The 11,783-nt window shown below is 40.6% G+C and overlaps 1 protein-coding gene across 2 annotated transcripts in view; it reads left to right on the top strand.

Moving 5' to 3' along the window:
• Window positions 1-10,920, top strand: part of LOC148511985 (collagen alpha-1(III) chain-like) — a 94,982-nt gene extending 84,062 nt beyond the window's left edge. For both annotated transcript variants that reach the window (XR_015880205.1, XM_088482404.1), the window contains exons 2-3: window positions 3,248-3,456; window positions 10,737-10,920. Coding sequence is in view for 1 of the 2 variants with exons in the window: in XM_088482404.1 (XP_088338530.1) it covers window positions 3,248-3,456; window positions 10,737-10,742 (215 nt within the window). In the remaining variant the exon portion in view is untranslated. The remainder of the gene's footprint in view (window positions 1-3,247; window positions 3,457-10,736) is intronic.
• Window positions 10,921-11,783: the final 863 nt, after the last annotated feature.

Raw genomic sequence — 11,783 nt, 5'->3', positions numbered from 1 at the left:
GAGATAGATAGATGGATAGATAGATAGATATGAGATAGATAGGTATATAGATATGAGATAGATAGATAGATAGATATGAGATAGATAGATATGAGATAGATAGATTGATAGATATGAGATAGCTAGATATAAGATAGATAGATAGATAGATAGATATATAGATATGAGGTAGATAGATAAATATGAGATAGATAGAAAGATAGATAGATAGATACTGTAGATATGAGATATAGATATATACTGTAGGTATGAGATAGATAGATAGATATATACTGTAGATATGAGATAGATAGGTTGATAGATGTGAGATAGATATGATATAGATAGATTGATAGATATCAGATAGATAGATATGAGGTAGATAGATAAATATAAGATAGACAGATAGATACTGTAGATGTGAGATAGATAGATAGATAGATAGATAGAGTGATGATGTAGATATTAGATAGATAGATAGATAGATACTGTAGGTATGAGATAGATAGATAGATAGATAGATAGGTAGATAGTTATGAGATAGATAGGTAGATAGATATGAGATAGAAAGGTAGATAGATAGACAGATAGATACTGTAGATATGTGATAGATAGTTAGATATATATGAGACAGACAGATAGATAGATAGATAGATAGATAGAAGGTAGATAGATAAATATGAGATAGACAGATAGATACTGTAGATATGTAATAGATATATAGATAGATAAATAAAGTGATGCTGTAGATATTAGATAGATACTGTAGGTATGAGATAGATAGATAGATAGATAGATAGATAGATAGATACTGTAGATATGAGATAGAGAGAAAGATACTGTAGGTATGAGATAGATAGATACTGTAGATATGAGATAGATAGATAGATAGATAGATAGATAGATACTGTAGATATGAGATAGATAGAAAGATACTGTAGGTATGAGATAGATAGATAGATACTGTAGATATGAGATAGATAGATAGATAGATATGAGATAGATAAGTAGATAGATATGAGATAGATAGATAGATAGATAGATAGATAGATATGAGATAGCTCGATATATGATAGATAGATAGATAGATAGATAGATAGATATAAGGTAGATAGATAAATATGAGATAGACAGATAGATACTGTAGATATGAAATAGATATATAGATAAAGTGATGCTGTAGATAGTAGATAGATAGATACTGTAGGTATGAGATAGATAGCTAGATACTGTAGATATGAGATAGATAGAAAGATACTGTAGGTATGAGATAGATAGATACTGTAGATATGAGATAGATAGATACATATGAGATAGATAGGTAGATATATATGAGATAGATAGATAGATAGATAGTTAGATAAATATGAGATAGATAGATAGATAGATAGATAGATAGATAGATAGATAGATAGATAGATAGAAACTGTAGATATGAGAGATAGATAGATATATACTGTAGGTTTGAGATACAAAGCTATATACTGTAGATATGAGATAGATAGGTTGATAGATGTGAGATAGATAGATATGAGATAGATAGATTGATAGATATGAGATAGATTAGATAGATAGATATGAGGTAGATAGATAAATATGAGATAAACAGATAGATACTGTAGATATGAGATAGATATATAGATAGATAGATAGATAGATAGATAGATAGAATGATGCTGTAGATATTAGATAGATAGATAGATAGATACTGTAGGTATGAGATAGATAGATAGATAGATAGGTAGTTATGAGATAGATAGGTAGATAGATATGAGATAGAAAGGTAGATAGATAGATAGACAGATAGATACTGTATATATGAGATAGATAGATAGATTGATAGATAGATAGGTAGATAGATATGAGATAGATAGATAAGAGTTCATACTTGCCTACTTTTGAAAATACTTTCAGGGAGATTGCAGCAGAATGCGCCACGCGCAGAGCGGTGCACCATTGAGGGGACGTGGCCTGCCCCAAAGGACGTCTAGCTCCACCTATGGGTGTATATATTCCTATAAAATGAGGACCTCATTCAGAGTCGGTCGTTGCGGCCGCACGGTCGTAAGGTAAAAGGGGCCGGATATGCAAATGAAGTGCTCGCTAGTTGCTTCATTAAGATGGGATCGTTAGCCGGACGAGCGAGGGGAGGATGCGGCTGTAAGACTAAAAATACGCCCCCTTCTCGTTCCCATTACATGTCATCTCCGAGCATATAAGAATTAATCGAGACCATCATTCACACACACACATATACTCACACACAGGTTAGTGCACTCACCTTGGGACCGGGCACTTCTCCAGCCTCTCCACCAAATAGCGCTGTCTCCGCCAGACCAGTGCTCCTCTCTGCTTCTCCAACAGGTCTCCTCCTCCACCATGTCTCAGTCACCGCGGCTCCCATGTGCAGGTAGGAGAGGGGGAGGGATCCGCTGCTATGGCCACTGCTGCTGGAGCCAGACACTGGTGTGTGGTCTGAGTCTCCCCACGGCTGCTCACAGATGCCCGACACCTGCGCTGCTACCAGGCTCTGCCCGCCACCGCTGTCGCGCCCAAGCACACTGTGTGCGCACTGCTTACTAGCGCCAGCCACCACTACCCACAACCCCGCAGTGGCTGGCCTTTAAGTAAATTTTATTTGATTTATGTTGTGCCGCCATGACGCCCCCCCACAGACCCCGCCCCCAAACCGGGAGTTGAAGTACACTTTGCGGGGGAGCGGGAGGCTTCATTAAAAACCGGGAGCCTCCCACTAAAATCGGGAGGGTAGGCAACTATGTTTAATGAGATGGATCAGTGGGTCTCAAACTCTGTCCTCAGGACCCCACACAGGTCACGTTTTGCAGGTCACCCAGCAGGTGCACAGGTGTAGTCATTACTCACTGACACAGTTTAAAAGATCCACAGGTGGAGCTAATTATTTCACTTGTGATTCTGTGAGGAGACCTGGAAAACATGCACTGTTTTGGGGTCCTGAGGACAGAGTTTGAGAACCTGTGAGATAGATAGATAGATAGATAGATAGATAGATAGATAGATAGATAGATAGATAGATAGATAGATATGAGATAGATAGATAGATATGAGATAGATAGATAGATAGATAGATAGATATGAGATAGAAAGATAGATAGATAGATAGATAGATAGATAGATAGATAGATAGATAGATAGATAGATATGAGATAGATAGATAGATAGATAGAGCTAGATATGAATATATCATTAAAATGTGGTTCTATATGATCTGTTTGTTTTGTTATTCTAGTTATAGAGGTAGAAGGAGCATGTTCATATGAAGGAGAATTTTATGCTAACATGGACGTCTGGAAATCAGAATCCTGCCAGATCTGCGTCTGTGACTCTGGAGCGGTGCTGTGCGATGAGGTCATCTGTGAAGATGTGGAAGATTTATCGTGTGCAATCCCAGAGATCCCAGATGGAGAATGTTGCCCCATCTGTCCATCACCATTACCGGTAAGTACATCTGCACTAATGGCTGCAGCACATGTACTGACACCTGTCTGTCACCCCAGGTTCCCCATCGCCAGTCTTTCATTATTGTCATTGATGGACTGATGCAGTAGTGGACGATGTAGGACTTAGTGGAGCGATGTTTTCCTAGTGCCCATGTGCCCGAGCTGCACCGTGCATGCGCCCCCAATTGTGCCACTAGAGATTCTCAGATGCGATTCCAGGTGACAGGGAGGTGGCTTATGGCACGCACATAGGGCCTGATTCAGCAAGGAATGCACGGATGCAGACGCACGCAAATGGCCGATGTTCGCAGACTGCGCATGCTTCGGGGTAACAGTGACCGTGTGTGAACTGCTCACTCCGCCCGCAAAAGCTAGTGCAGTGAATACGCAGACTCAGGGAGAAGCGATTGACAGGAAGAAGAATTTGTGGGTGGGTACGGGTAGCGGTTGGCCTATTTCAGGTGTGCCAGTGTGTTTGCACCCCGTTAAAATGGCGTGCAAAAATTAATCAATGAGATGCTGGACGCAGCCTGGCGTCCCTCTGCGTGCAGGAAGTCTCTCAACTCCTGCGGTAGGGTCAGGTTTACCTTTAGTCTGCATGCAGCTCCGATGTTACGCGATGTTACCGATGGTTTCTCAGCCTTGCGCATCAGTATGGACATTAGCGGAGGGTAAAGGGGGTGGCATAATGTAGAGCTTGGCATCTGCATCTTTGTGCTGCGATTGCTGTGCGTATGCATTCATTAGCATATTCTCGCAGTGGTTGATTGCGTGCGTCTTCATCCGTGCGTTCCTTGCTAAATCAGGCCAAGAGTCTTGTAGCCGTTTTGTGGGTGTGTCAGTGAAAGATGCACCAATCGGTATTACAGAATGTACGGACTCTGACAGCAGCTGTCTCAGATGCACCAATCGGTATTACAGAGTGTACGGATGATGACAGCGACTGTCTCAGATGCACCAATCGGTATTATAGAGTGTACAGACGCTGACAGCAGCTGTCTCAGATGCACCAATCATTATTACAGAGTGTACGGATGATGTCAGCGACTGTCTCAGATGCACCAATCGGTATTATAGAGTGTACAGACGCTGACAGCAGCTGTCTCAGTCCATGCATACTTAGACACACGAACGTACAAAGGAGAAGAGCTGTATAGCGGCATTTACATAAAGTCAGGGACGGGCGATAGCCAATAGAAACCATGTGAATAGGACAAGTAGTAGAAAGGGATGAAGTCAATGTCACAGACAGAAGGAACTTTACATGCAATTCATTTGAATTTTCAAATATTTTTTACATTTATCCATAAATAAAATGTATAAATGTCTATTTGATCCACACTTGCCTACTATCCCGGGACAACTGGCACTTTGTTGTGGTGTAATCTGAAGAATAATGTGCTACTCTGCAGCGTAATTTGATTTGGAGGGTGCTATTGTGTGGCCCCTTTCTTGTGAGACCATGCTCCTTTATTGCAGCGCTCGTTATCCCATTATAAAAATGGGAGGGAGGGCGCCAATTTATACAGTAGTTTGCAGGGTGGTGCCGAATGCATAGGGGTTGTATTTAAAGCCATACTGCAACAGCTAGGACTTCTGTGGCTATGTTATTGGCAAGATCTACAAACATAAACAACAAAGGTATGGAACAGGGTGCCAATTACACAATTGGCACCCTGAAACTCATACTGTCCTGTCACTCATACTATCCTGTCATTCTCACTATTCTGTCACTCTTACCAACCTGTCACTCGTACTGTCCTGTCATTCTTACTATCCTGTCACTCTTAGCATTCTGTCATTCTCACTATCCGGTCACTCTTACTATCCTGTCATTCTTAATCTCTTGTCACTCTTACTTTCCTGTCATTATCACTATTATATCCCTCATATCGCCCTGTCACTCTTAGCATTTTGTCATTCTTACAATCCTCTCACTTTTATTGTCCTGTCAATCTAACCATCCTGTCACCCTTATTATCCTGTCACCATTATTATCCTGTCACTCTTATTATCCTGTCACCCTTATTATCCTGTCACCGTTATTATCCTGTCACCCTTATTATCCTGTCACTCTTATTATCCTGTCACCCTTATTATCCAGTTACCCTTATTATCCTGTCACCCTTATTATCCTGTCACACTTATTATCCTGTCACCCTTATTATCATGTCACTCTTATTATCAAATCACCCTTATTATCCTGTTACCCTTATTATCCTGTCACCCTTATTATCCTATCACTCTTATTATCCTGTCACCCTTATTTTCATGTCACCCTTATTATCCTGTCACTCTTATTATCCTGTCACCCTTATTATCCTATCACTCTTATTATCCTATCACTCTAATTATCTTGTCACCCTTATTATCCTATCACTCTTATTATTCTTTCACCCTTATTATCCTGTCACCCTTATTATCCTGTCACTCTTATTATCCTATCACCATTATTATCCTGTCACCCTTATTATCCTATCACTCTTATTATCCTATCACTCTTATTATACTGTCACCCTTATTATCCTGTCACTCTAATTATCCTGTCACCCTTATTATCCTATCACTCTTATTATCCTGTCACCCCTATTATCCTGTCACCCTTATTATCCTGTCACCCTTATTATCCTGTAACTCTTATTATCCTGTCACTCTTATTATCCTGCCACCCTTATTATCCTGCCACCCTTATTATCATGTCACTCTTATTATCCTATCACTCTTATTATCCTATCACTTTTATTATCATATCACCCTTATTATCCTGTCACCCTTATTATCTTGTCACTCTTATTATCCTGTCACTCTTATTATCCTGTCACCCTTATTATCCTATAACTCTTATTATCCTATCACTCTTATTATCTTGCCACCCTTATTATCTTGTCACTCTTATTATCTTGTCACTCTTATTATCCTATCACCCTTATTATCCTATCACTCTTATTATCCTATCACCCTTATTATCCTGTCACTCCTATTATCCTGTCACCCTTATTATCCTGTCACCATTATTATCCTGTCACCCTTATTATCCTGTCACACTTATTATCCTGTCACCCTTATTATCCTATCACTCTTATTATCCTGTCACCCTTATTATCCTATCACTCCTATTATCCTGTCACCCTTATTATCCTGTCACCCTTATTATCCTGTCACCCTTATTATCCTGTCACCCTTATTATCCTGTCACTCTTATTATCCTGTCACCCTTATTATCCTATCACTTGTATTATCCTGTCACCATTATTATCCTGTCACTCGTATTATCTTGTCACCCTTATTATCCTGTCACCCATATTATCCTGTCACACTTATTATCCTGTCACCCTTATTATCCTGTCACACTTATTATCCTGTCACCCTTATTATCCTGTCACCCCTATTATCCTGTCACCCCTATTATCCTGTCACCCTTATTATCCTATCACTCCTATTATCCTTTCACCCTTATTATCCTGTCACTCTTATTATCCTGTCACCCTTATTATCCTGTCACCCTTATTATCCTATCACTCCTATTATCCTGTCACCATTATTATCCTGTCACTCTTATTATCCTGTCACCCCTATTATCCTGTCACCCTTATTATCCTGTCACTCTTATTATCCTGTCACCCTTATTATCCTGTCACACTTATTATCCTGTCACCCTTATTATCCTGTCACCCCTATTATCCTGTCACCCCTATTATCCTGTCACCTTTTTATCCTGTCACCCTTATTATCCTGTCACTCTTATTATCCTGTCACCCTTATTATCCTGTCACCCTTATTGTCCTGTCACACTTGTTATCCTGTCACACTTATTATCCTGTCACTCTTATTATCCTGTCACCCTTATTATCCTGTCACTCTTATTATCCTGTCACCCTTATTATCCTATCACTCCTATTATCCTGTCACCCTTATTATGCTATCACTCCTATTATCCTGTCGCCCTTATTATCCTGTCACCATTATTATCCTGTCACCCTTATTATCCTGTCACTCTTATTATCCTGTCACCCCTATTATCCTGTCACCCTTTTTATCCTGTCACCCTTATTATCCTGTCACACTTATTATCCTGTCACCCTTATTATCCTGTCACACTTATTATCCTGTCACCCTTATTATCCTGTCACCCTGTTATCCTGTCACCCCTATTATCCTGTCACCTTTTTATCCTGTCACCCTTATTATCCTGTCACTCTTATTATCCTGTCACCCTTATTATCCTGTCACACTTGTTATCCTGTCACACTTATTATCCTGTCACTCTTATTATCCTGTCACCCTTACTATCATGTCACTCATATTATCCTGTCACCCTTATTATCCTGTCACACATATTATCCTGTCACCCTTATTATCCTGTCGCCCTTATTATCCTGTCACCTTTATTATCCTGTCACCCTTATTATCCTGTCACTCTTATTATCCTGCCACCCTTATTATCCTGTCACCCTTACAAACCTTTCCAGGAACTATATGTACTGTAAAAACATTAATGGCAGATATTGGATGCAGATCTAATATTAGCACAGCCATCATGGTTTCAGTGATCCACTGTGAAACTCGGTGACAGCTGTTATACTTGCTTCCTTTTGCAAAGGATTGTTTAACAGTCAATTGTTTTTTTAAACTACTACTAGTAGTCATTTTGGTCCCCTTCTGGGATGAAATCCACCCCCAGCAGCATCAGCAGCTGACCTAGGCCCATAATTCATAGCCGCTCGCTGATGGCGAGTGCTCGCTCTGAATGTTGGCATTTTTTTTTGTCTCCAGCCACTCGCAAAGCTGTGAGTGACCACCCACAGCTTGTGCGAGCAGGCTGGAGACCGTCACGATTATCACGACCATTGTTCTTGTGACAAGACCCTGGGGTAGGGTCTAGTTGCCACAAGCCCGAGTGAACTTCCTGCTCTATTAGAGCAGGAAGTCCACTACTGACATCAGTATTGATGTCAGTCAGCCCTGCTGCAAATGCCAGGCATTCCTAAGGGAATGCCTGCGTTTGTCTGGCCACCCCCGCTACCCACCCACAAAACGGGGCAAGCTGTCAATCAACATCGACAGCTGTCCCATCTTGTTGCGAGCCCCGTTGCAACTGAATTTCAGTTACTCAGAGGGGCTCGCACGCGCACATGCTAGACGTGGCATGTGCGCAGTGGAAAACCATCAGACCGCTTGCGAGTGGCTCTGAATCGGGCCCCTAGTGCTCAAGAATTTTTCTGATGACTCCTGGAGAGGGGAGGAGTCAGGTATCCTTAGCAAATTGGATGCAGGATTACATCAAATCATTAATGAGGAAATTGATGATGAAGGTGTTGGCGGTGGAGATTGCAGGTGCTGGGATCTAGCTAAGAGAAGGACTGCTTGTTGTTATTACTTTAGCATAATTTTTAGATTTTGCCAAAAATGTTTCATGAGTTTCCTAAGAATGACATAAAAGGGAGGAGGTTCCTAAATGGTTAATGTTCCTACCTCTAAGAACTTTGGCTTTACAAACGCTATAGAGGTGGAATTTTTTGGTTTTACACCCAGGCATGGGTAAGAACTGCTTCCACTGGTGCCTAACTTACACAAATAACATCCTCATCATCAACATGCTCATTAGTGCTGGCCTCAGCTGCACACATATCCCCCTCATCCTGTTGCACTTTCACAGCAGCATCCTCAATTTCAGCATTTTTACTTGTGTGTTTATACCCACATTTGCAAAGGGTGCTGAAATGGTGGAAGGAGGCTTCTCTAAGTCAGGCTCAAACATAGCACTCGTGGACACCCTTAGACTCTTATGAGGGATTTGTGACATTTCTGAACACACAGTTTGTTCTTCTGCCTTAGTGCTTTTTTCAGCACTGATTTTCCTGGTTTTTTTTACACCTCTTCTAGTCTCTGAGTGAGAAGGTCTAGTATTGTCATGTAAATCATAAGAAGATGCCTGACTGACAACAGTTGCAGAACCACCACTCACAAATAAATGCCAAGGCCTGAGCCTTTCATTGCCTCTGCATGTGGTGTATGGCATGTTGGTAATTTCATGTTTTTCTGCAGTAAACTTTCCCTTTACTGGAGATTATGTTTTTTTCCTTTAGCAATGTAGAATATTGTTTTGTTTTCAGATGCCCTGACCGTCTTTAATAGATATAGAAAGAATAGTATCATCATAATGTACTTGGTTGCTGCTCCTGCTGGTCTATCGATTGATTGTCATGATCAGGGGCGTATCTATAATGGGTGCAGGCTGTGTAGTGCCTGCACTGCACACCCTGCACCCAAATTATCTAATACTTACCTCTCCAAGGTCCCGCATCGGGTGTCTCAGCCTTGCACAAATCCTTGGAAAATTGCAGCCACGGCCATTTTTCTGGTGTTTGTGCATACACAGTGAGGAAATGGCTGGGCAAATGGTGGCCGTGCAATTTCACTTGTGACTTGCACATGCGCCGTAGACTCTGGGCACATACTAGTGCCCAGAGTCTACTGATGCTGCAGTCGGCGGTCAGACGCATCAGTTTGCTGCCAGCCACCGGGGAGAGAGGAGGGGGCCCTATACGGGGAATAGACACTGGCCTTTCCTCTCTTAATACGCCCTTGGTCATGGTCCATATCGACTCACAGTGCTGATATTATTAACACGGTGGCCCTGGACCTACTGACCGTTAGTGTTGTTAAACACTGTATCACTGCCTGCCTGAAGTTCGGTGAACACACACAAGTTTAAGCAAGTGCTCACCAACTGCAACGCGCTGTGCAGATATCAAGATGGTGGCCCTGCCTGGAACCACTGACCATTAGTGTTGTTAAACACTGTATCACTGCCTGCCTGAAGTTCGCTGAACACACACAAGTTTAAGCAAGTGTGCACCAACTGCAAAACAAGTGACACAAACAGTAGGTCACTGCTCCAAATAACTTTTTTTTGTAATTAAAGGGTAACAGACACAACACAGTGTACACACAGAGTACTCCAGCCTCCTAATGGTGTTTTATTTACAGACACAAAGTGCCCACTGTCCCTGTTTTTTTCTAAAACCGAACCCACTCATCTGTAGTTATGTGTATTGTAATTACTCAGCTATATATTGCCATACTTTCTAAGTCATAGCTCATATAGAGCATGGCTTAAGGAAATGCCTGTAGTGTTACATAGTACATAATACATAGCAGGCTGGCTTACCCAAGAGGTGATCTATGGATGCCCAATTGGACACCAATGATATAAACTTTGCCATTTTGTTCAGTTCATAAAATAAATGAATATAACTATTTTTTATTTATTTACAGATATGACAACAGTACATGGACCATACTATAGAGGATATAAGAGCCAGCCATGGAAAACATTTCAACTTTAGCACAGCCTTTATCAGATAAATTGGTTAGATCTTGTGAATCCTGATTGATATACAAGTCCTACATGTACTTTCATGCTCAAAATGTAATAAAATTTAATGAGTAATACAATAAAAAAATGCAACAGAAACATGGTGACAGACATTTATTCAATGTGCTGAAGCCTAAACTGATAAGGTTCAATCACATGGAGTACTGCTGAGAATGGGGGTTCTGCCTTCCTGTGTGTATAAGTTTATATAGAAATTAGCACTATTCCCTTATAAACAACTGTCTATAATAATTAATAATAAAGCCTGAATAATGGTCTTCAATTTAATATCTACTCAGGGTCAGAAAATGTCAAGATTTCTACTTTTTGTTTTATTTTGTCGAAATAACATATTGGGGGTCTATAATCTCAGGGTCTTAATATCACGCTGCAATTTGCAAACTGTTACAAGTCAACACACTACTGTATAGTCTTTAGTAATTATGTTTTTCCTGAATTTATAGAATGCAATGTAAGTAGTCATTTTCTTCTATTATGATTTGTTTCGTTTGCTTTATGTCAAGAAAAAAAAACATATTTTAGCAAGCTCAGAGTACGTACATAGTGACTTCAGAGTACCCAGGAAGGCTGTATACTCAGGGATCTGGTGACACTGAATTATCACCTAATGGGTTCCCATTTATCCTCGGTTGTCAGAGACTATGCTTGGCCTATGGCAAACAGCTTCTCAAATGAACTGGATTTATTTATTTCATTTTGTGAGATGTTGCCAATTAACGATCTATCCAGCCAGCAATGAAATGGTTACTGACATTCAATTACAGATGTTCCTTGTTGGGTATCTGTGTCAGGTGTTTTGGTGACCTTCAGTAAATGCTACCCTGGGACAGCTCCTAGATCAGGTGAGACAGAACGTTCAGTGATAGAGATCTCTGCTTCTCATATTGATGGTTGAGGATTCCCTAATGGATAGTGTTGTGTATGAA

This window comes from Taudactylus pleione, unplaced genomic scaffold, assembly GCF_031769625.1.
Source record: "Taudactylus pleione unplaced genomic scaffold, aTauple2 ptg000286l, whole genome shotgun sequence".
In the NCBI taxonomy this organism is placed as follows: domain Eukaryota; kingdom Metazoa; phylum Chordata; class Amphibia; order Anura; family Myobatrachidae; genus Taudactylus; species Taudactylus pleione.
Note: the sequence above shows the minus strand (reverse complement) of the source record. Positions and strands in the feature narration are given on the sequence as shown.